The sequence below is a fragment of the Lynx rufus genome, unplaced genomic scaffold (genome assembly GCF_022079265.1).
Source record: "Lynx rufus isolate CCGP_SWC_20201006 ecotype Redwood Valley unplaced genomic scaffold, mLynRuf1.p SCAF_10, whole genome shotgun sequence".
Lineage (NCBI taxonomy): Eukaryota > Metazoa > Chordata > Mammalia > Carnivora > Felidae > Lynx > Lynx rufus.
Genome location: NW_025814824.1, coordinates 87,070,645 through 87,095,416, shown reverse-complemented (window position 1 = coordinate 87,095,416; position 24,772 = coordinate 87,070,645). Strand labels below are relative to the sequence as shown.

General features: G+C 50.9%; 1 protein-coding gene across 4 annotated transcripts in view; it reads right to left on the bottom strand.

Annotated features, from left to right (window-relative positions):
• The window catches only part of ODF2 (outer dense fiber of sperm tails 2), a 36,196-nt gene extending 11,867 nt beyond the window's left edge, over nucleotides 1-24,329 (bottom strand). For 2 of the 4 annotated variants that reach the window (XM_047070255.1, XM_047070280.1), the window contains exons 1-13: nucleotides 24,166-24,329; nucleotides 21,177-21,267; nucleotides 20,144-20,260; nucleotides 19,739-19,864; nucleotides 12,063-12,233; nucleotides 10,998-11,158; nucleotides 10,096-10,225; nucleotides 9,380-9,511; nucleotides 4,677-4,748; nucleotides 3,061-3,132; nucleotides 2,823-2,939; nucleotides 1,989-2,174; nucleotides 1,459-1,568 (exon numbers count right to left, since the gene is read on the bottom strand). In XM_047070255.1, the coding sequence (XP_046926211.1) occupies nucleotides 1,459-1,568; nucleotides 1,989-2,174; nucleotides 2,823-2,939; nucleotides 3,061-3,132; nucleotides 4,677-4,748; nucleotides 9,380-9,511; nucleotides 10,096-10,225; nucleotides 10,998-11,158; nucleotides 12,063-12,233; nucleotides 19,739-19,864; nucleotides 20,144-20,260; nucleotides 21,177-21,267; nucleotides 24,166-24,329 (1,649 nt within the window). Of the gene's footprint in view, nucleotides 1-1,458; nucleotides 1,569-1,988; nucleotides 2,175-2,822; nucleotides 2,940-3,060; nucleotides 3,133-4,676; nucleotides 4,749-9,379; nucleotides 9,512-10,095; nucleotides 10,226-10,997; nucleotides 11,159-12,062; nucleotides 12,234-19,738; nucleotides 19,865-20,143; nucleotides 20,298-21,176; nucleotides 21,268-24,165 lie in introns of those variants that run through there. The other 2 variants (XM_047070263.1, XM_047070272.1) reach the window with 2 other exon arrangements.
• Between the last annotated feature and the right edge of the window lie 443 nt (nucleotides 24,330-24,772).

Below are 24,772 nucleotides of genomic sequence, written 5' to 3'. Positions count from 1 at the left end.
AGTCCCATCTCTGTGCCCTGTCTGCCACTGTGGCGTTCCCACGTACCCCACCTCTTCTGACAGCCTTCAGATTGGTCTCCCATTCCACCCCCTCCAAAAGCCTTCTGTGTCCTGATCCTCCCATGAGGCCAAGACACTCCCTAAAGACAAGAACCAGAGACGGGGTCGCTTCCCAGCTCTCCATGGCACCCCCTGGATCTCAGTCCAGCAGGTCTTAAAGTCAGGACAGAACTCCGAGCCTGGGTGGTCAGGGACACCCCCAGACATTACACTTCCTTGTTCGCAGGTGTGAACACTTGCCTAGCACGGGTGGGGACTGCAGTGAATGTATACGGCACGATGGGAGAGAAGCCAACTGCCCCTGCCCTCGCTCCCTCCCCCTTCCCCTCCATCACTCATCAGGGCTATAATCCAGTAACGGAGGACTGTGGCCTCACAGGAGCATTCGGGCTCACAGACCCAATACAGAACCTTTACACGGTATGTGCTCTCAGTAATGATCAATTACAGTTCATTCGGCAAATATTTGCTAAGCACAGACTAGGCCCAAGCAAACATATCCCGTTGTTTTACCCGGCAATCTCCTCCTCAGCCTTAAAAACCCAGTTCCGGGATGCCCGGGTGGCTCAGTTGGTCGTGTCCAACTTCAGCTCAGGTCATGATCTCACAGTTTGTGAGTTCGAGCCCCACACTAAGCTCTGTACTGACAGCTCGGATTCTGCTCTGGATTCTGTGTCTCCCTCTTTCTCTGCCCCTCCCATCCTCCCTCCCTCTCTCTTTCTCCCTCTCTCTCTCTCTCTCTCAAAAATAAATAAAAACATTAAAAAAATCCAAAAAACCCAGTTCAGACTTCCCTTTCTCAGGGCATCTCTTCCCCAATGCCTCTCATCTGTATCACGTGTCCTTCTACCTTCACTATCTGTAGATAATGAGTAGATGCTCAATAAATATTTTTCAAACGAACGAACACATGAATATAGGTGACACTGAGGACGTTTGAACGGTCACTGGTGCCTAGTGGCGAGAAAAGTGTGAGTTCAGTCCCCGGCAACTTTAGGCCATTTTGGCCTCCTACTCTGACCTTCTGAGGGCTGGGCAACACAGCTGCCGTTACTGGGCAGACGACAGAGAGAAGACATGATCCACCCACCCTCACCCCCCCACCCCCCGGCACAGGAATGAGGACACCAGTGTGCACGCCCAGTTCCCACGCTGTGCACACCGGGACCCAGCTCAGCCCGGGGACCGGCAACAGACTTAGCCCTGTGTGAGCAGAGAGTTCTGGCCCCTCCACGGCCCCCGCCTGGGCCGCCACACCTCAGCCCAGTGCGGCCCCTGAATGACGACACTACATGGCAGCCACGAGGGCGCTGGGGTCCCCCTCAGGCTGCCAGGCTCCTTCCACCCGTCTGCCTGCTTCCCTCATCAGCCCATGCACCGTCGCCTAAACGCACGTACTCATTCAGAACGATAATTTCCAGCTCCAGGTCTCCCTTGTCTTTCACAACTTGATTGTAGCGGCTCCTCCATGATTCCAGAGTGGATAAAGCTTCAGCGACATAAAGATCCTGGCAACATGGGACAACAGGGCCCGTCAGCCTGGGGTCAGCGCTGAAGCCGAGGCAGCTGGGGGCTGGGCTCACCCTGGACGACTCTTCACCCCTGCAGTCCCTTTGCAGAGAGCACCCAGGGTGATTACGTGAGCCCAGCGGCAGCTTCTCGATTTCTAGCCGTCACATGCGCCCTACTCGCAAATCCTTCCTCAACCATCATTCCCACCCACAAAACTGACATAGGCTAAACCCCCCTCTAATCTCTCGTCTCCAGCCAGCCAGCCAGCCACCCCGCTTTCATCCTTTTACCCATTTACTCACCCACTGCCCCCCGCCCCCCCCGCCCACCGGCTCATTCACCCTTCCACTATCACCATCCCTCTGCACCCCCACCACCTGCCGCCACCCCGGCCGCCCTCAGGGAAGGCCTGTCACCTTGTCGGCAAGTTGCACATGCAGCTGCTCAGCATATTCCTCACTCTTCTCAGCTCGTTCCTTCTGGGCCCGGATGGCCTTCTTTAAGGTTTCTTTGTCCCGGTCTCCCTTTTGCTTTAATTCCTTCAGCTGCTCCATGATGGCCTCCACTTCTGCCTTGTGCTGGTTCCCACTGCGCTCCAGGTTCTGGGAAGGAAGGGCCAGGAAGGGTCGGGGGAGTGGGCAGGGGGCAGGAAGAGACAAGAAAGGCAGAGACGGAGGGCAGAGACGAGGGAGGAAAGGGGACCAGCGAAGAGAGGGGATGGGGGACAGGGAAAAAGAAAATGGGTCACCAACTGCGTGGGGCCTTAGGGCTCTCTAAATGCAGGCCAGGGATGAGGGCCATTCCCAGCTCTCCGTGGCACCTCTCTGGGTCACTGAACCCATCGGGTCTTAATGTTAGGACAGAACTCTTCCTTCAGCTCCCAGTGCTGTGGTCAGAAGGATCTCTCACTCACTCAGCAGAGCTACGACCTCAGAGGGTCCCTAGCTCACACAGGCAAGCAGCAACTGAGACCGTTCCTTCCCCAGGGGTAGTTAAAAGACCCAAGGACCTAAGGGATTAAGTGACTGGCTCAGGGTCACGGCACCAAACCCGGTCACTCCTGGGAAGGGCACCCAAGGCCTCCGGGGTCCACTGCTCTTGCCACTGTCCCAGAGTCTCTCTGAAGCAGAAGTGCCTTGGCAGCAAGTGCCCCATAAACCATTGAGGCAAAGCCTTACTGAGTGTGGCTCACCGCCCTGGGACTGCCATGTCCCGGCCCCTCCTTTCCCACCTGTGGGGCCAGCGGGTACCTTGATCTGCATGCACAGGCGACTGTTCTCTGCCTCTTTGCACCGGAGCTGGGCCTGCAAATGCCCCCGCATAGACTCCATGGATTTAGAAAGCTCGGACGCTGTCTTTGCTTGAGCCTTTGGAGAGAGAGAGAAAGTGGCAGAGCCAGCATTTGAACCCAGATTTCCAATTCCAGAGTGCATTCTCCCCACAAAACTCTACTGGCTCATAAGGAGGAGCAACTGTCAGGGATGGTACCTTCTCACATTGTATTTCCTGGAGAAGTTCTTCTACTTCCTTGTCCTTGTCTTGCAGTAGTAACAGTAGGCGCTGGAGAGAACACACACTGTCATGAGCTCCCTGGGAAGAGCAAGGGAGTCAGGCCCAGGGGGGACAGCCACTCCTGTGAGTGCCTGGGCAACAAGGCCCAAGATCCCGACTGTACCTGCCCATGTCCCAGAGACCCTGGCAGGAAGCATCCCATATCTGTATTGAACGTTCAAGACAAAAAATATGTATTGATCTTGCAATTTAAGATAAAGTATCGTTAGGGGCGCCTGGGTGGCTCAGTTGGTTAAGTGTCTGACTCTTGATTTCGGCTCAGATCATGATCTCACAGGTCGTGAGTTCAAGCCCCGTATCAGGCTCCATGCCAGGCATTCTTTCTCTCCCTTTCCCTTGGCTCCTCCCCTGCTCACGCTCTCTCTCTCAAAAAAATTTAATTAATTAAATTAAATTAAATAATATTAGTCATGGGAAACAATGAAAACAAAACAAAATGCTAAATTAGAATCCCCATAATCCCCCAGGCAAAGAGAACCACTGTTAAAACACATTAAGAAGTCTTGGGGCGTCTGACTGGCTCAGTTGCGCATCAGACCTCAGCTCAGGTCATGATCTCACGATTCGTGAGCTCGAGCCCCGCGTCGGGCTCTGTGCTGACAGCTCGGAGCCTGGAGCCTGCTTTGGATTCTGCGTCTCCCTCTCTCTCTCTCTGCCCCTCCCCTGCTCATGCTCTGTCTCTCTGTCTCTCAAAAATAATAAACATTAAAAAAAATTTGTTAAAAAAAAAACACATTAAGAAGTCTTATGCAAAAATGTTCCTACAGCATTTACCATAATGTGATTAAATCTTCTACACCTTTTGAAACAGCAAGTTAAAGTTTCAGTTTACTGATGTATCATAATTTGGTTCCTGGGCTCTCGAGCTGGAGATGCAGATTTAGGCGTTATCCCCTTCATGCTGAATCCCCGACTGTCACCTTCGGAGAGGCCTCGGGGGCCGAGCGCCCAACCTTGGGAAAGGTGGCTTTCATCTTCCTTCTCCCTTGGGAGACTCGTGTGGGCATTAATACCTCAAATACTCCAAAAGGTCTTGGGAGTGAACATGGTGAATTTTTTGTGCAGGCCTGCCAGCAGTTTCCCGATTTATGTGACCACAGATCACTCCCTGCTTTTGTTTCTGGCACCCATTAACATCGTCGAGGAACTTAGGGTTCCATGGACCAGCCTTTGGAGCGTGCTTCCTTGGGAGAGATTCCCAGAACTGGAATTGTTGAACCAAAAAGTCTACCTTTGGATGGCTTTTAATCCATAATGCAAATAAGGAAATTCAAGTAACAGACTGATGGTTAGTAACTCCATCAGCACGAGCAGCATCCCTCAGGTTGGGTGTTCAGCTTGGTGGTTTCAAGCTTCCAAGTGATCAACTAGACAAGCCCAGTGGAGCAGGCAAGGCAGGGGACATCAGCCCATTTTACAGATCAGGAAACTAAGACCCAAAGAAATGTCAGAGCGAGGCTGCCGTGTCCCTCCAGCCCCTCTGCGCACTGTCGCCTAAAACCCACTAGATCCGCCAGGGGGCACTGTGTTACCGCTTTCTCTGAGTCCGCCTCCGCCAGCCTTTTGAGTAGTGCTCCTTGTTGCTCCATTAGCCTTTCGGAATCCTTCAAGGGAAGGCACACAGGTCATTAAGCAATGAACCCAGATGTCTACATCCTATGGATTCTTTCCCTTTTCCAAAACTTACATTTTCCAATTATAGGAATCATAAATAGATTGCAACCTCATTATAAAATAATCACCCTCATCCACCTCCAAACCCCACCCCATTGTTACTAGTTTGATGAGTGTCCTGCCTATCCTTTCTCTACGCATTTATATATAGCTACACCTAGAGAAATGTTATCTTTTGGGAGGTTGGGATGCGAAGGGATTTATGAGTGATTTGACCCAAATGATAGCATACTGTATTTTTATGCTACAACTTGTTTTTGTTTTTGTTTTGTTTTTTTTTTTTCAAAGTTTATTTATTTTGGGGACAGCGAGAGACAGAGCATGAACGGGGGAGGGGCAGAGAGAGAGGGAGACACAGACTCGGAAACAGGCTCCAGGCTCTGAGCCATCAGCCCAGACGCGGGGCTTGAACCCACGGACCGTGAGATCGTGACCTGGCTGAAGTCGGACGCTTAACCGACTGCGCCACCCAGGCGCCCCATACAACTTGGTTTTTTATAAAGAGCTTGAGGGATGCCTGGCTGGCTCAGTGGGTGGGGTGTGCAACTCAATCTTGGGATTGTGAATCTGAGCCCCATGTTGGGTGTAGGGATTATTTAAAAATTTAAAAATCTTAAAAAAAAAAACAACCAACAGCTTTATTGAGCTGAAAATTCAGATACCATACCCATTTAAAAAGCACAATTTAGGGGCACAATTTAGGGGCTCAATCAGTTAAGCTTCCAACTCAGGTCATGATCTCATGATTTGTGGGTTCGAGCCCCGCATCAGGCTCTGTGCTGATAGCTCAAAGCCTGGGGCCTGCTTCAGATTCTGTGTTTCCCTCTCCCTCTGTCCCTCTCCTGCTTGAGCTCTCTCTCTTTTCTCGCAAAAGTAAATAAATAAACATTTTTAAATAAATAAATAAATAAAATGCACAATTCAATGTTTTTTGCACTTTCCATTATTAATTTTTTAAATTGTGGTAACATATCGCTAACATAAACCATGCCATTTTACATTTGGTTAAGTGTAAAATCCAGTGGCATATATAGTATATCCAAATATCGTGCAACCACCACAACTCTCTAGTTCCAGAACATTTCCATCATCCCAACCGAAAGACCTGTTAAAACACTCTCCTTTCCCTCCTCCCCTAGCCCCCTGCAGCCACTAATCGGCCTTCTTTCTCCAACAGGCCACTGCATTTTTAACCTCTCCCCTTGCACAGCCTCTGGGCAAGGAAGCTGTTCCCAGGTTGCATAAATGCAAACACTGTAGCAATGTACTGTGCTGGGCCAGACATGTACAAAGTGTCTCTCTCTAGGGTGGAGACAGACGGCATGCCTGGGCCAGAAGGTCTGTGATCTGAGGCAGCTGAAATGACCTACAAAATGCCTGCACGGATTTGCATGGCCATGGGCAGGAGGAGGGCCCTGGGTGGCGGCCAGTCTTTCCAGCAGACTCCTGCTGCTTTAGCTTGCATTTCCCCCATCACACATAAGTTTATCAGCCACTGAGCTCCCTCTTCTTCCCAGACTGCCTGCTCACACCCTTGCCCATCTCTCCCAAACAGGCCGTGTCTGAGAACCATCTCTACTCTTCCGTAGAAGGGGGCCTGGCTCGCCTTCCCTTTTCCTCTCAGGCTTACAGGTCCCCTTCACAAGCCATGGCAGGGCTGGGAGTGGAGAGAGGCCAGCATCATGGTTTCTCCAGCAACAGGAAGAGGCAAAGAACACGGGATGAAAGTTAAGGCCTGCAGCTCCTCTCACTGTCCTTTACGCCGTGTCCTCCGAACCTCCAGGGGGACACTACACAAACGAACACACAACTCTCACCAAATCCCCCATTCTAAGGAGCCATGGACTATGACCACCCCCATTTTAGAGAGGAGGAGATCGAGGCTGGGAGAAGCGAGGTGAGCTGCACGACATCACACAGCTGGAAATGGCAGCGGTGGGCCCTAAGCCAACCGACCCCACAGCCAGAGCAAACTCTCATCCACTGAGCATCCCGAGGAAGCACAGAGATGGGGGGTACCGTCCCAAGAGCCACGGGGGCAGGGGGAGAGGAGAGCCCAGACTGAACAGAGAGTAGCCGCTGTGGGTGGGAGTCCAGATTAGCTGACCCTTCATCTCCAACGGGAGATTCTGGGATTCTAGGACAGTAGAAGCTAAGGGGTCAAAAAGGAGACAAATTGAGTAGGAAGAGGTTTGTCTGGAGGCCCCAGTCCCAGGACAAACAGCAGCAGCCCTTACCACACCAAACAGCTATCATGTGCCAGGCAGTATGCCAATCCCCCATCCATGTCCTCACGTGATACACCACGTGGAAGATGCTATTCCCATTTCGCAGGTGGGAAAACTGAGGCCCAGAGAGGTTAAAAATTGTCCAGCCAGGAACACCTGGTTGGTTCAGTTGGTTAAGCCTCCAACTCTTGACCTCAGCTCAGATCATGATCTCACGGTTTGTGAGTTCAAGCCCTCTGTCAGACTCTGCGCTGACAGCACAGAGCCTGCTTGGAATTCTGCCTCTCCCTCCCTCTGCCCCTCCCTCCCCCTCTCACTTTCTGTGTCTCCTCTCTCTCAAAATTAAAAAAAAAAAAAAAAAAAAAAAAAAAAAGCAGTTAAAAAAATTGCCCACCCAAGCATATTGAGCCAGACATTAAACAGGTATTAACTATTTTAAGAGAGTAATTTAGCTATAACTAATAAAACCGATAGAAATATATTCTAGAAACTCTCAAATACACCAGGATAGTATACATGAATGCCCCAAATAACAGTGCTTATTTAATAGCAAACAACTGAAAATACACCTCCATCAACAGAAGAAAGGATAAGTTGTGGAGTAGTCATAAAATGGAATATAGTGAAAATTAACTATCTTAGGTCTCAGGGACAAAACCGGATGAATCTTATAAAAATATTGAGTGAAGGGGTGCCTAGGTGGCTCAGTTGGTTAAGCGTCCAACTCTTGATTTTGGCTCAGGTCATGATCTCATGGTTCCTGAGTTCAAGCCCCACATCGGGCTCTGGGCTGACCGTGCAGAGCCTGCTTGGGATTCCCTCTCTCCCTCTCTCTGCCCCTCCCCCATTCTCTCGCACATGCGCGCGCTCTCTCTCTCTCTCTCTCTCTCTCTCTCCCCCCCCCAAAAATAAATAACATTAAAAAAATATTTTTTGAGTGAAAAAAGCAACTCAGAAGAACACATATGGAACAATATCATTTATGTAAGGTTTGAAAACATGCAAAACAATACTATATGTTGCTCAGATATATATGTAAGTGATAAAAAACTATCAGAATGGAGAGAAAGGATCCCTCTGATAAGCTTATCATCAAAGGAGACATTTAATGACTCGGACAAGATTTCGTTTGGAAGCCTGGTCTGTGAGCACACTGCCTATATTCCTTATTTTACATACTCATTGGGGGGCACCTGGCTGGCTCAATCAGTAAAAAAACAACTCTTGATCTTGGGGTTGTGAGATCAAGCCTCCCATTGAGTGTGGAGCCTACCTTGAAACTAAATACACAGGGATGCCTGGGTGGCTCAGTCGGTTAAGCATCGGCTTAGGTCTCATGATCTAACTTCAGCTCAGGTCATGATCTCGCAGTTAGTGAGTTCAAGCCCCACATCAGGCTCTGTGCTGACAGCTCAGAGCCTGGAGCCTGCTTTGAATTCTGTGTCTCCCCTCCTCTCTGTCTGTCCCCCGCTCATGCTCTGTCTCTCTCTCTCTCAAACATAAAATAAACATTAAAAATTTTTAAATTAAAAAAATTAAATAAAAATTTAAAAAATAAACACAATGATGGGGCGCCTGGGTAGCGCAGTCGGTTAAGCGTCCGACTTCAGCCAGGTCACGATCTCACGGTCTGTGAGTTCGAGCCCCGTGTCGGGCTCTGGGCTGATGGCTCAGAGCCTGGAGCCTGTTTCCGATTCTGTGTCTCCCTCTCTCTCTGCCCCTCCCCCGTTCATGCTCTGTCTCTCTCTGTCCCAAAAATAAATAAAAATGTTGAAAAAAAATTAAAAAAAAAAAAAAAATAAATAAACACAATGAATTAAATTAAATACTAATTTTTAAAAAATAAAACAAGAAGTTCACAATGCTAAACATAAAATAAAATATAAAATAAAATAAAATAAAATAAAATAAAATAAAATAAAATAAAATAAAATAAAAGACACTATGGTCTCTTTGATTTGAACCAAACAGGAAGATGGCTGTTTTTGCCATCAGTCTTTCCAGAATCATTTGCTAATATAGAATATCTTTCAGAGACCATCTTTGAAGAAAAGTGCAGCCCTACCGTTGGTACTAATCATTACCCGTCCTCCATTTAACCAGGGGCCAAGCCCATCCCGGACTCCTCAGGTCCTTCCTGAGCCACCAGGTCCAGCTTTGACAACCAAGGCAGCACCCGTCAACCGGGGTGCCCAGCACTTCACGTGAACGTCTCGTCAGGTCAGGCCAGGCACTGATAGTACGTTCATTTCCCAGACGAGGAACAGGGGGGGACGGAGGCTCGGAGCAGATGGGCCCTTGGTGCCACGGGGTGCGGCTGAGTCCAAGCTCACCTCTTTGCAGTGCTGTTCCCTCAGCAGGTCTCGGAGGGTGCGGTTGGTCTCCTCAAACGTGCTCAGCTTCTGCAGGAGAAGTTCCTTCTGCCTCGTCAGGGTGTTGATGTCCGTGCAGGTCATTTGTTTCTCCTGGAAGACAGCAGGCAGTCTTACACGGTGCCAGGGGAGAAGGGAGGAGCCAGGCCCCTTTTAAAAGGTGCTGGTGCCAGGAAGCCCAGGTGAGAAGCCCAGCGCTGTGTACAGGGCCGGAGCGGTCAAGGGCAGGCTTCCCAGAGGAGGTGGGCCTGCAAGGATGGGGCAGGAGCTGAGAACGACAAGGGACAAGGGCCGGGGCGCCCAGCATGGGCAAGTGCAGTTAAGGCAGGCTTCCTGGAAGAAGTGGAGGAGGAGGACGACACCTGGTGGCCGACACTCGCAGGAATCAAACTGTGGCTGACACTTGCAGGAATCAGACTTAGGCCTTGACTCACTGTGATCCCAGGAGACCCATGATGAGGTCAACTCAGAGCCCCTGGCCACCAGAGGTCATCCTCGGGGATCAGGCCCCAGAAGTAAGAGTGGGGGTGGGGCTCGAGGAGTCCAGTGTGCCCTCCCCTGGCCTGGAGATGTCATAAAGTCAGCCTGATGACTGCGTACAGACCCCTCCCCGGCTTGCAGCTTGCCCCTTTCTGGGCCCAGTCCCAGGGCTGAGTGGTTTTCTGCCCGCCACCTACTGTCTTCAGCTTCCCGATGGTGTCCTTCAAGGCCATGACTTGCTTGGCAGCAGCAGCCCCATCCATTTCAGCCTCTACCAACTTGGACATGAGGCACTCCTTCTCCTGCTGGAGGTGTTTCTTCTGAAGCCTGGGGCCAGAGAGAATAGGGCTCTGTGAGCCCTCCCAGGCCGCGGCCCACCCGGAGCTCTGGGCTCGCCTCACAATGCCCTGCGAGGCTCATCTCCTGGCCAGGGGACAGTGGGGGAGGGGGAGGGATGGCCCCTGGGAGGCCACCTGGGCCCCACAGCAGCGCCTTCACATCAGGTGACGTTATGGCATCTGTGGCCCTGCTTGCCTCTTGGTCATTAGCATCATCTCTGTCCCTGGCCATTGCCACAGCCTCGAAGCCACCACCGTCAGATCCGCTTCTGAGCCTCCCATCCACTCTTCACACCGGAGCCAAGCCTGGCCGCACCGCGCCCTGCTTTGAACACCCCTCCACGGCCGCTCAATGGAAACCCCTTCAAGCGACCGCTAAGAGCGGCCCCTGCCAATCTCCACGGTGCCCCTTGCCCTCTGCCCGCCCCCTCTCCTCCTTCCTGCCTGCCTTCCATTTCTCAGTTGCAAACTCCTCCCTGGGGGCTTTCACTCGAGATCCAGCATCCTTTCTTCCCCAGCACCTACTGCCCACCTCCCCTAACTACTCTGCAGGACTCTCCCTAAATGTTGCTTTTTCCGGAAAGGCTTCCGCTGCACTCTATGGGGGTCCTCCTCTCCCCTCACAGCGTGAACCACGGGAGCCATAGGGTAGCTAGCCGTGTGACTGCCGGACAGCCGTAAGCCTGGGTATGCTGTGACCCGGGGGCAGTGCCCGGGCCCGCCTGGTGGGAGGAGCACACTTTGGGGCAGGGCCGCCTTACATGGTGAAGTCCTTCTCCTCCTTGATGCGCTCGATGTTGTGCCTCAGCACCGTGTTCTCGTGCTCCGTCTCGGCCAGCTCATGGGCCACCTCCTCCAGCTCCTCCTTCCGCTCCTCCAGGAACCTTTTGGCCATCTGGCGCTCACCTTTCTGCATCTTGACCTGTGCAGGGGCACGCAGGCAGGGGCCACTGAGGGGAGGTTCCTCCTCCGCACATCGCCAGGCCCATCACTTTGGACCAGAGAAGGGCGCCTCCGATTGACAGACACATAGGTCACTTAGGTCCACTTGGCTGCAACCTCAGTTAATCATCACACAGACTCTCTGGGCGGACGCTACTCATCTCGTTTCCTCATGACAGAGAAAACCGAGTACACAGAGCCTAAGTGACTTGCTGGTTGGGGACAGGGCCAGGATACAGACCGTGGTTCGGCTGGCACACCGCAGGAGAGATGTCACAAAAAGGCCCACGCGCTGCGGGCTGTGGAGAAAGGGCTTGCCAGGCGGCCAGCCCCAGGTTCCCCAGGAGGGCCCATGGGCCCCAAGTGCAGGGTGGGGGATTAAAGACACAGGCCACTTTAGCACTCAAGACCCGAACTTCAGGCCAGCTCCGCCACCCTCCCGGTTGGGGGCCAGGGACTCCCAGGTCGTTTCCAATTAAGGGCATGGCCCACGAACTGAGGACAAACTTCCTTCACCTCTTTGGGGCTTTGTTCTTTTTTAAAACTTTTGTGTCAACTGGGAAACAGAGGTCTCAGCGTCCCAGTCACTTCGTCTCCAAAACGGGGACAATAACACCACCGGCTTCATTTACTGTTGGGCCAGATCAAACCAGGGCTTCCGTACAGAGCACCAGGAGGGTCAGGGCCAGGCCTGGGCTAAGCGCTTGATGGAGAGGGGTCCCAGGTTGCCCCGGCTACCTCCCCAGAGGCATCTAATGCCCTGGGGCAGCCTGCTGGGAAGGGCAGGAGGCCTGCGGGCAGGCAGCCTGAAGGAAGCGGTCACCAGGACCCGCTGTCCTTCACACCCTCAGGCCAACAGCTATTTTACCCCCTACCTCCCTCACCTCAGACTTGAGACAACCGACCGCGTTCATTAGACTGTCAATCTTCTTATCATAACGGTTCATTTTACAGTGACCCGAGTCGTCATCTTCTGTAGAAAGGTCACTTAACCGCATCACCGAGACCAGCTTTTCTGAAGATGGTGGCGTGATCTCCAGGCAATGAGGCGGATTCTGATGCAGAGGAGGGAGAGACACGTGAACTCATAAGGCAAAGCCACAGCCATCAGCTCCAGAGCCACCTGTTTGTCCAGGGGAGGCAGGAAGGGCTAAAATGCCGAGGGCCAACCACAGGGACCTCAGGACGGAGAGCACACCGCGCCTTCTCGATGGAACATTACCTACCCCTGTTTACGTGATGTTTCTGAAGATTTTCTACCAAGAAATAAGCCTGTGTTACAATGTCAAGTTTAAAATAAAGGATAGAACAAACTGACAAAAATAGTCACAATAACCAAGATGGCAAAAGTTTGGGGCGATAGATGTTTTCATATACCAAAAGCAGAAGTGAAGTATGTCAAAAGCCTTTTAAATGAATATGAATGCATGACAGTGGACAGTTGCAGGTACCCCACATCTGCTATAAAAGGTACTTTAGGGACGAGTGGGTAAATGTGATGTGGACCAGATATATGATAAGAAGAAATAAAGTTTTTAGGACTAATCATTGTTATTTTGGTTACGCAAAAAAAAAAAAAAAAAATAGAAACACATACTGAATACTTGAGGGGTAGAATGGTATGATGTCTGGAAATATTTAAATACATCAGCATAAAAACATATTTTTTAAACAAAATGCAAGTGCCCCGCTGAAAAGATTATGTCGAGCTGCATGACTCTTTGCTGGTAAGATTCCAGGAAGAAAGACATTATAATCTGGGAGCCAGGGTTTCCATGGGTTTTGATATGTTCAACTTGACTCAGTCTCCAGGTTTATTCTGGTGCATTAAGTACTTGCTATTTCTTATTATTTGTTCAGTTCTGTGCTCCTTTTGAGCTCAAGTGCCAGATATCAGGAATAAAAGTATTCAATACTGAGTATAACTCAGGGCGCCTGGGTGCTTAGTTGGTTAAGCGTCATGATTTTGGCTCAGGTCGTGATCTCACGGTTCATGAGACTGAGCTCCACATGAGCACAGAACCTACTTAGGATTCTTTCTCTCCCTCTCTTGGGCCACCCCTCCCTCAAGCACATGCTCTCTCTCTCACTCTCTCTCAAAAATAAAATAAACGTTTAAAAATGAAAAAAATAAGAGTATGACTCTAATACCAGACAAGTAGGACTTTCAGGGTACAATTTTAAAAATGCATGTGGGGGCGCCTGGGTGGCTTGGTCGGTTAAGCATCCGACTTCGGCTCGGGTCATGATCTCGCGGTTCGTGGGTCTGAGCCCCGCGTCGGACTCTGTGCTGACAGCTCAGAACCTGGAGCCTGTTTCGGATTCTGTGTCTCCCTCTCTCTCTGACCCTCCCCCGTTCATGCTCTGTCTCTCTCTGTCTCAAAAATAAATAAACGTTAAAAAAAAAAAATGCACGTGCCCTTTGTCCCAGAAATTCTATTTCTAGGGACTTATCAAGAATGTCTAAGAATGTGAATCAATAGTTAATATCAAGGCAAGGATAAAGATAAATGTATGACAAGACAGTATTGGTTAAATACATCGTGGTACAAATATACCCACAATGGAATACTGTCTTTAAAAAAAAAAAAAAAAAAGCAAGATACAATATAAATACAATCAAAGTGTGTTCAAAAAGAATACATTAAGTAATCCCATTATTACAAAAATCAAAACAAGGAGTCTCTTCGTAAGAAAAGATCAGGAAGGCTTCCACCTAGAAGTTCCAAGGCGGTCAGGCACCTGTGTGGTTAAGTCAGTTAAGTGTCTGACTTTGGCTCAGGTCGTGACCGCTGGGTCCATGAGTTCAAGCCCTGTATCAGCCACGCATTGGGCTCCCTGCTGTCAGCACAGAACCAGCTTCGGCTTTGGATCCTCTGCCCCCTTTCTCTACCCCTCCCCTGCTGTGCTTGCATTTCCTCTCTCCCTCAAAAAAAAAAAAAAAAAAAAAAAAAAAAAAAAGTTCCAGAGGTCTTCTCAGAGTGTTGGGATCACAGGTGTTTTTTTAACTTTCTTTCTTGTACTGGTTTGGATTTTCTAATTTTTCAACAGTGACTGCACATTGCTTTTTTAAGAAAAAAAAGTTGGCAATATTTAAAAGGAGGGTAAGGGGGGAGCCTGGGTGGCTCAGTCAGTTGGGCATTAGACTTTGGCTCAGGTCATGATCTCATGGTCTGTGAGTTTGAGCCCCATGTCGGGCTCTGTGCTGACAGCTCAGCTCCTGGAGCCTGCTTCTGATTCTGTGTCTCCCTCTTCCTCTGCCCCTCCCCCACTGTGCTCTGTCTGTCTGTCTCTCTCTCTCTCTCTCAAAAATGAATAAATGTTGGGGCGCCTGGGTGGCGCAGTCGGTTAAGCATCCGACTTCAGCCAGGTCACGATCTCGCGGTCCGTGAGTTCGAGCCCCGCGTCAGGCTCTGGGCTGATGGCTCAGAGCCTGGAGCCTGTTTCCGATTCTGTGTCTCCCTCTCTCTCTGCCCCTCCCCCGTTCATGCTCTGTCTCTCTCTGTCCCAAAAATAAATAAAAAACGTTGAAAAAAAAAAAAAATTTAAAAAATGAATAAATGTTAAAAAAGTTTTTTACAAATAAAATAAAAAATAAAAGGAGGGTAATAGGACAATATATAGTATGATAACAATGGTATTTTATAGGGGTGCCTGGGTGGCGCAGTCGGTTAAGCGTCTGACTTCAGCCAGGTCACGATCTCGCGGTCCGTGAGTTTGAGCCCCGCGTCAGGCTCTGGGCTGATGGCTCGGAGCCTGGAGCCTGTGTCCGATTCTGTGTCTCCCTCTCTCTCTGCCCCTCCCCCGTTCATGCTCTGTCTCCCTCTGTCCCAAAAATAAATAAAAAGCGTTGAAAAAAAAAATTAAAAAAAAAAAAAAAAAAAACAATGGTATTTTAAAACCCAAAAGTATGCATCGGAAAAAGTGTGACAGTAAATGTACCAAAATATTAGCAGTTTCAGGAGGGTGGTTCCCCACAGGGGTGGTAATGACAGCATTAGGACCAGAGGGGAGCTTCTGGGGAAGCTCATGATGATGTGGTTTCTTAAGTGGTGTGGTAGTTAGTTACACAGATACAGTCAGTTTGTAAAAATTCATCAGTCAAGCAGTATACTTCTGATGTGTGTACTTTCCTGCACTTTTTAAGAAAAAGCTCTTAAAACTTAATAGCAGTCACATTAAAGTAGTAAAGTGACAGGTGATGGTTTATTTTTCTGAATTTTCAACTTTTCATAACAAAAACAGATCACTTTTAAAAATAGGGTAGAAGGGTGCCTCGGTGGCTCAGTCGGTTGATCGTCCGACTTCGGCTCAGGTCATGATCTCACAGTTTGTGGGCTCGAGCCCCACCTTGAGCTCTGTGCAGGCAGCTCGGAGCCTGGAGCTTGCTTCGAATTCTGTGTCTCCCTCTCTCTCTGCCCCTCCCCAACTCACATTCTGTCGCTCTCTCAAAACTAAATAAACATTTAAAAAATTTTTTAAAAATAATAAAAATAGGGTAGAGAAAAAAACCCACACCTCCTTTCTCCCAAAGGCAATCAATCTTATATACCAGAAGGGGTTTTAAAAAAATCGAACAAGGGGGCACCTGGGTGGCTCAGTTGGTTAAGCGACCGACTCTTCATTTTGGCTCAGCTCATGATCTCACCGTTGGTGAGACAGAGCTCCACATCAGACTCTGTGCTGACAGTGTGGAGCCTGCTTGGGATTCTGTCTCTCCAATCTCCCTCTGCCCCTCTCCCGTGCTCACTCTCTCTCTCTCTCAAAATACATAAACATTTTTTAAAAAATCAAACAAGAACCCCCACGTGTACACAGCAGCTTCTGGGGTCCACATCCAGCTCACCCCACATTTCCTTTCTCGCTTGCCCATAATGGGAAAGGTCAGGCTGGGTCTTCCCAGAAACACAGAGTACCACTGGGAAGGAGAAGGGCACTGGCTCAAGGGGACATCATGAAATACAGCTGCTATCTGAGACAGAAGTCACCTCTCTGAGCTCCTCCATTTCTAGGATTCTGGGGCCCCAGAACTGAAAGTAGGCCAGGGGGGACCACTGGTCCTAGCAACCTAGGTCAGTAGGGAAGCCAGTTTCCATCGTGGCAGATCTTTAATGTAGACTTCAAAAACTACTAAGTCTTCTGTTTTTTTGTTTGTTTGTTTGTTTGTTTTTTCAACGTTTATTTATTTTTGGGACAGAGAGAGACAGAGCATGAACGGGGGAGGGGCAGAGAGAGAGGCAGACACAGAATCGGAAACAGGCTCCAGGCTCCGAGCCATCAGCCCAGAGCCTGACGCGGGGCTCGAACTCCCGGACCGCGAGATCGTGACCTGGCTGAAGTCGGACGCTTAACCGACTGCGCCACCCAGGCGCCCCTAAGTCTTCTGTTTTTTAAAAAAGCGTTTTTAATTATAAAACATAGTATGCTTGTTATAATGAAATTCAAGCAGACAATAAAAAATAAACCTTTAAGGTTTATTTTTAAACCTTTAAGGGCCCCCCAACCCCAGAGGTAGTCACTGCTTACTACTTTTTATTTATCTTTCCAGAAAATGTTATACATATACAAACACATGTATGTACACATGGATACAGACATCCTGTTTTTTTCTTCTTTTTAAGGTAAGCTCTACGCCCAACATGGGGCTCGAACTCAAGACTCCAAGATCAAGAGTCACATGCTCTGAGGCGTCTGGGTGGTTCAGTAGGTTAAGTGTCTGACACTTGATCTAGGCTCAGGTCATGATCTTGAGGTTCATTAGATCAAGCCCTGAATCGGGCTCCATACTGACAGCAGGTATTCTGTCTCTCGCTCTCTCTCTGCCCCTCCCCCCGTCACTCTCCCTCTGTCAAAATAAACCTAACAAAAATAAATAAATAAATAAAGAGGGGCACCTGGGTGGCTCAGTCGGTTAAGCACCCGACTGTGGCTCAGGTCATGATCTCCCAGCATGTGACTTCGAGTTCCGCGTCGGGCTCTGTGCTGATGGCTCGGAGCCTGCAACCTGCTTCTGATTCCGTGTCTCCCTCTCCCTCTGCCCCTCCCCCACACGCACTGTCTCCCTCTCTCTCAAAAATAAACATTAAAAAAAAAAAAAGTCACATGCTCTGCCTACTGAGCCAGCCAGGTGACCCACAGATGCCCTTGTTTGGACAAATAGGGCCAAACTCCACCCGCTGTGCAGCTCCGTGCTTCATGATCACGTATGAATATCTACGTCCATCACTGTAACAGTTGTATGGTATTCCACTGCATGGATATATCACAATTTAACCAATACCCTCCTGATAGACATTTAGGTTGCTTCCAAAATTTCTCTCTTACAAACATCTTTATACATGATATCTGTACTCATGTACCCCAGCTCAGTCGGTTAAGTGGTTAAGCGTCCAACTCTTGATTTCGGCTGCGGTCATGATCTTGAGGTTCATGAGATCGAGCCCTGCATCGGGCCCCACGCTGACAGCAGGGAGCCTGCTTGGGATTCTCTCTCTCTGCCCCTCCCCTGCGTGCTCTCTCTCCCTCTCTCCCAAAATAAACTTAAAAAAAACCCAAAAAACAAAAAAATCCCTATAATATCAATTCCTAGGTATAAAACTACAGGATCCCTGGGGTGCCTGGCTGGCTTAGTCAGTGGACTGTACAACTCTTGATCTTGGGTTCGTGAGTTCAAACCTCACACTAAGTGCAGAGAATACTTAAAAATAAAAAAATCTTAAGAAATATTTTTTAAAAATAAAACCTAGCATCAATGTTTACATACGCGCCCCAGAACTGTTAAATGATTTCACCAATCCTCTCAAAACAGTATAAAAAAGTTTGCTGACTTCTCCTACCCTTGCCAACATGAGATATCAGTAAGCTTTTCAATTACAGTATATTCCATTCAATAAAAATGAGAGCTTGTGTTTTAAAACATAGTTGTTTTTCATTTACATCTAACTGATTAGTCAGGTACATGTAGTAAAAAATGGAAGACAGCGTTTTAATTCCAAGCTTTCTTTCCCTCTTGTTTAAAAGGCATTAAAATTTTTTTAAGTGTATTCGTGTATTTATTTAACTTAAAAAAATTTTTTTTTAATGTTTATTTTTTTATTTTTGAGAGAGACAGAGTGCAAGAGGGGGAGGGGCAGAGGCAGAGACAGAGACACAGAATCTGAAGCAGGCTCCAGGCTCTGAGCTGTCAGCACAGAGCCCGATGCGGGGCTCGAAATCACAGACTAGACCATGAGATCATGACCTGAGCTGAAGTCAGACGCTCAACCGACTGAGCCACCCAAGCGCCCCTTATCTAATTTTTTTAATGTTTATTTATTTTTGAGAGAGAGAGCGTGCAAGTGCTAGTCGGGGGGGGGGGGGGGGGGGAACACAGCAGCCTCTGTGCTGTCAGTACAAAGCCCAAAGTGTGGGGCTCCAGAAGCCAAGAGCAGGACGCTTAACCAACTGGGCCACCCAGGCGCCCCTAATTCCAATCTTTCTTATGTAAATACACACACACACACACACACACACACACACACACACACACAAACACACACTGGTTAGAACACTTCTCATTTATTCCCTAGAATACCCCATTCTCCCTTTATCTCTTAGGGAAAACTGATAAATCAGGGAGTCAAACCCATGAAGTAGGACTTCAGAGTAATTACTTTCACTTTTTATTTCTACTTTTAAAAGTAATAAATTATCAAAAACAAAAAGAAGTAACAAACTACCAGCAAAAGACTGTTTCAAAATGGCAGGCATCATCTGGAAGCAGCCTCAGGTCCTTTTTACCTGCCCCAATAATGAGACCTTTGTCTAAAATGCAGCCAAAAGGTCTTGTCTCGTCACTGACGTTTCTTGTTGCAATTGACTAGAATGTAAGCCTGAGGAGGGTGCACCTGCCAGTCTGCGGCTGTCACCCCAGTGCCCGGCAGTGTCTGGCCCAAGTCTCGATAAATGTTATGCCGCAAGAATCACTGCGTGGATGGATGGATGGACGGACACGCAAAACATGTTGAGGCACGGCTAAAAAGAGGACAGTAATTCTCTTGGCACCTTCACAACTCATACGGAAGGCAATGATTAACCAGTTCCAGAAGCGGCCTGGGGGACAGCTGTGGAATACACGCATAATCTCTCGTGGGGACTGCCTCGAAAGAGGCGGTGCTTTCTTAGATAGGCACATTTCCGGTACACATTTAAGTTACGCTTCAGATACTGTCCCAGTTACACGGGAAAAGACGTGGCTCCACACATACAAACCAGAGAGGCCAAGGGTGCACCCTTCAGCACGAGACAGCCCTGAGCCCCAACTGAGGCTCTGCTGCCGCTTTCTCTGGGACTTCACCTCTCGGAACCTTGCTTTCCTCATCTGTACGTTGGGAGAGCAAGACCTACCACACTGCAGTCTTGTGAGGACCCAAGAACATCATGTGCCTTCAGAGTTTAGCAGGACCTACTGGACCTACTGGACATCCCTAAGAGCTACCGCCGACCCTGAATCATACCGAGTTTGAGGCCTGCTAGACCCTGACCAGTCCGAGAAGGAAAGCCTGAACGAGAATGAGCCTACCTCCCACTTGCATCCCACATGCCGGGCGGATGATTTTCCAGGGGGCATCCAAGGTACCTTGGTTTTCACCCGGACACTCCGCCGCACATTCACGGTGTCCCCTTTCATTCCGCGCTTATGAGATTTCTGTGGAAAGGGACAAACCCAGGGTCACTTCCCCACACAGCCGGCCGTGGTGTCACTCTGGTGGCACCCACTTCCAACTCCGCAGGGGAGCCTCTTCTGACTAAGGCTGCTGCTGCCGTTTCTGGATCAAGGGCCGCCTACCTTCTAAGCAGGCAGCTGACCTCTGAAAGTAAGCGCCTCTGTCTCGGAAACCTTTGGAGTTTGAGGCGCGAGGTGGCCGGGTTGGGAGGTGGCCCCCTGCTCCACAGCCTTAACCTCGCCCGGCCGGCAGGCTCCTACCTGGCTGATGGTTGCTGATGGTTTCGGGAGTTTTTTTATGTGGACGTGGACAGGAGTGTTCTCATCCACGTGAACATGTAAGGGGGGAGTTGAAGAGCGGTCCTTCATGGTTCGCTTCTGGCAGGCGGGGGAGGACAACACAAAAAAGGTTGATCTGTGGATGAGTAAAGGGGCATAAAAACCAGAGCTCAGAGCCTCTGGGGGCCACCGAAAGCCTAGCCAGCAAGCGAGCAGGACAGCTACCAATTACTGGCATGCGGGCAGGAACGAAGGCAGCGGTGCTGTTCCCGCAGGCTGCTGCAGAGATCCCAGCTGAAGACCACTGGGAAGATCTACGTCCACTCAAGAGAGGGGTCTGCCAGACCCGCACGTTCCGCAGAAGAACCCGAACCCAGCCCCGGGGTCCTCGGCGCTGAATCTCCGTCCAAGCCTGCTGGAATGCACAGCTTTTCTTCAGACTCAGTGTAGCACAGTGGGAGAGGGCAGGAGAATCCTTCTGCACGGTAATCTGGGCGGGCAGATTAGCGCAGGAGACTCACAGAACGGTTAGAGCACAAAACAAATCAGGCAGCAGGCAGGTGAGAGAGGACGCCCACAGAGAGCGATAGGAAATGCTGAGATGAGAAGGTTGCATAGATTCTGAAGAAAATATAAGCAGGGCAGAACCCCCAGCTGCACACCCCTTGCCATCCCCCACCCCCGCCATCCCCCCAGCAACTATCCCTTCCCCATTCTTTGACTTTTTTCTTTTCTTCTACTTCTTCTTTTTTTTTTTTTCTTTTTGGAAGTTTTCTCAAGCTTTTTGGAACTGGGAAGGATTAGGTTAAGACAACCTCCTCACACCCAGCAGCTGGACCACAAGCAAAAGAAAAAAAACCATCCCAGTCAATCAGCAGGACAGGCATGAAAGCACCCAGCAGAGCGAGGGGCCACAGTGGTGCCAGCAGGGAAAGGCAGGTCCTGGAAAAGGTGTGCAAAAGCATTGGTGGTGGGGCCGCAGACCCGAGGGCTGCTCCGTGTGCGCGTCACCTACCGTCACAGTCACACTGGGCGCAACACAGGGTGTCCGCAAGACCTTTTTCTGCGTGAGACTTGTTACTCCGTTCTTCCCACACGATGGAAACCTGCACCCAGGCACAAGAACCAGATTGTAAGCGGAAAAATACGGCTCTTCTAGTTCTTAGCTCTCCCGAAATTACACACAAGCTTATGACTAGGAAAACCAGTCTGGAATCACTTGGCTCCCTTTACACGAGCACCAAGCACGCCTGGTGTGCCTGGCAGCGGGATGGAAACAAGGGGTGATGGGCATTCACAGGGCTGACCCTGTAACCTGCCATTGCATCGCACATATTGTGACCTTTTGCTGAAATGCCCAGCTGTCATCCTGTCTGTCGAGTGGCAAAAAGCAGGCGGCACGGGAGCCACGGGCAAGGTACTAACTTGGCCAAGGATGAAAGTGCTCAGGGACTGTGCCTGGAGCAGAGGCAGCCCTGGAAAAATGCTCAGTGAATGACAGACATAAAAAGAAGCAGGGGAGTGTGTGGATGGCTCAGCTCACCAGCCGACTCTTGATCCCAGTTCAGGTCAAGATCCCAGGGTCCTGGGATTGAGCCCCGCATCGGGCTCCGAGCTGAACATGGAGCCTGCTTAAGATTCTTTCTCTCTTTTTCTCTCTCTCCCTATACCCCTCTACCCTGCTTGAGAGCTTTCTCTCTAAAAAAAAAAAAAAACAACAAAAAACAAAAACATAAACAAAAAGACAAAAACAAAAACCCAGCAGGCCCAGGAACAAAGTCACTGTGACTCAAATTTCATAAAATTAACAAACATTCAAGTAAGATGAAGAAAAGTTACTATTTCCCCAAATATCCCTCTTTCTACCTTTTAATGTCTTGAAAAGCAGGGTTATTTTTGTTTTAGAGAGGTTTTTTTTTTTAATAATATGTGCAATTCATCATGCTTACACATAAACAACCCCATCACCAGATTTGCAAATACAAAAAAAGTTTAATCTCCAATATTTTGCAGCAGAGTGTCCGAGTCAAGAATGCCATGACGGAAAGGGACTTGGAAAATTCATTTGATCCATCCCACTACCTCCTGACAGCCCCAAAATATGGCTTCGCCCTCCCCATCAATACTTCTGGGAAAATAATGTAGCATGCATCTTGCTGTACGTCTATTACGCTTTCATGAAAAAGAAAAAAATATATTTATTGCGCCCTACTAGTCATTTGGGCAAGGAATACCAAATCTGAGTAAGTAGACAGGTTTTTTTTTTCCCCCTCCTCACTTAAAAGCCAACAGATTTGGGAAATCTCTCTCCCTCATCAGGCTTGCCATGCAATCACCTGGATTGCATCCATACCTTGCTAACTGACAAATCCACCTCCGACATCATTGTTACTTACATGCAGCCCTCTTTCAAAAAGGACCTGCATGCCTCCTACTCCAACAATGGTGACCCTGTTTGCTCCTGGGAACTGGGGCACCTGGGGAGGGAGGGCAAGAGGGAGCCAGAACTGGGATGGCCTGCCTGCACTTTTTTCCTCCTTCCCTTTCAAAATGATTTCTCAATGTCTTGGACCAGACTTTCAATACACAGAACAGGGAAGCTGGAAAGAGAAGCCCCCGGTGAGCCTGGCCTGAGGGCCCCTGACCACCTTTCCCTGCCCTTCCGCAGTACCTGGGGGAGCCGCCTGAGGATGAGGCAGACATGGCTAGGCATCAAAGCCGCAAAGGTGGGCAATTGGGTCAGCAGGCTCTGCTCAGGGGGACCCAGAGGGGCTTGTCAATAACAATCTCAGGGGCCCGGCATCAAACGTCCTCTCTGAGGGGAGGAGGGTGGAAGCCTTGGGGGTGGCAGTTGGATGAAAACTTGGGAGGCGCTCCTCTACTGTCCAAGTCGCACAGCAACTGTCCTGCCAAAGTGGGGGGGGGGGGGGGAGATAGGAGAGGCTGAGCGACTTGCGGGGCAGTGGATGGACGGCCGGTAGGTGGGTAGAGGGCGCGGAGGAAGCTCCCCTCCCTGGGGACGGGCGAGGGGCGGAACTTCGAGGACAAGGACCACCACGCCCAGGCCCCACCCAGGAGTGGTGGGTGGCCGTCAAAGGGAAAACCTGAGGTGCTGGCTGGCGTGCGTGGAGGGCGAGAACCGCCAGGTCCCCAAGTGGGCCCCAAAGGGCCGGAATCCGAGAAGGGAGCTGGAGGGATATTCCGGGCGGGGCCAGGGCTAGGGTCTCCTAGGAGAAGGGGGCGTTCCCGGCAGAATAGAAACCCGGAGAGGACCAATAGTATTTGAAGGCGATAGGGGCGGCAGCTGCAGGAGAAAGGGGCGTTCCGCCACAAGTGGGTACCCCCGACGGCGAAGGGAAAATCCTCCCGGGCGCAACAGCCAGCGGCCGCCAGGACTTAGTATCCGAGTTAGAGCGGGTCGGACGCCGGGTGGTGCAGGGAGCGGGATGGGACCCCCGGGGAGGCCCCCTGGGCTGGTGATCCCGCTCCCGCGGGGTTGGGCGGCAGGGAGACGGCCCCGGGGAAACAGCACTGCCTACGAGGCGCGGACAAATAACTGCCGAGCCGAGGCCCGCAGGGAGGGAGAGGCGGCAGGGGCGACGCCCACCGGCGGGCAAGGGGCGCGGGGCCAGCCTCCGACGGCGGGGAAGAGACGACGACCACCCACCAGCGGGCAGGAGGGGACCAGTTTCTGCCCATAGAGAGAAGGGCGAGGCCCCGCCGGAGGGCGGCAGAGGTGGGAGTAGAGTCCCGCCGGAGGCCAGGTCAGGTGGGAGGCGGCCGGCCCGCCCGTTAGCCGGAGGAGGAGAGGGCCCGCGCCGGGGGGCGGGGCGGGGGCCACATTCTGACCGGAGCGGGACGAACGCGCCGGAGGGCTGGAGGCAGGGGAGGCCGGGGGGAGGGGGAGCGGCGGGGGCCATCCCTCCCTCCGGGACCCAGCCCGGCGGCGGCGGCGGCGGGGCGCCCCGAAGCGCCCGGGGTCCCGCCTGCCGGCGGCCTCTCACCAGGAGCGACACGGCTGCGCCCAGAAACGCCTCCTTATGAAGTCGTTGAAGTCGGAGGCCAGGGCCGTGCCATGGAGACGCCGCGGCGGATGCAGTGCGGCTCCCGCGGCGACTCCTCCCCGCTTCCGCCTCCTTTTCCGACACCCGGTCGGCAGCTCGCCCATTGGCCAGTTCAAACCCCCCCAGGAGCCTCTCGGGTTTCGCCATTTAGACCCAGCCCCTGGCGTCACAGAGATGCCCCGCCCCACAAGAAGCTCCGCCCTTGTCTGGGCCACGCGTCCCGTCGCCGTGGAGACGCGCGACGCCACTAGAGGGCTTTGCCGGGGCTTGCCCCGCCGTTCAAGGCCCGGCTGGCCCTCCGCCATTTTTACCCCGTCGCGGTCCCCCTCGAGTCCCCTAACTGGAAGGAGCGTTAAAACTCTACCCCGGGCCCTTTGATACGTGTTGGGAAACTGGGCTCCGACTGGGGACACAGAACGAGTAATCGGCCGGAGCGACGCGCAGCTTCTGACATCCAGCCCCTTCAGTAGTCCGCTGGTGGCGCACACCACCCAGACTCTGATATCTCGCCCCTTCCCACAGCTCCTCCTCTATCCTTGTCCAGACT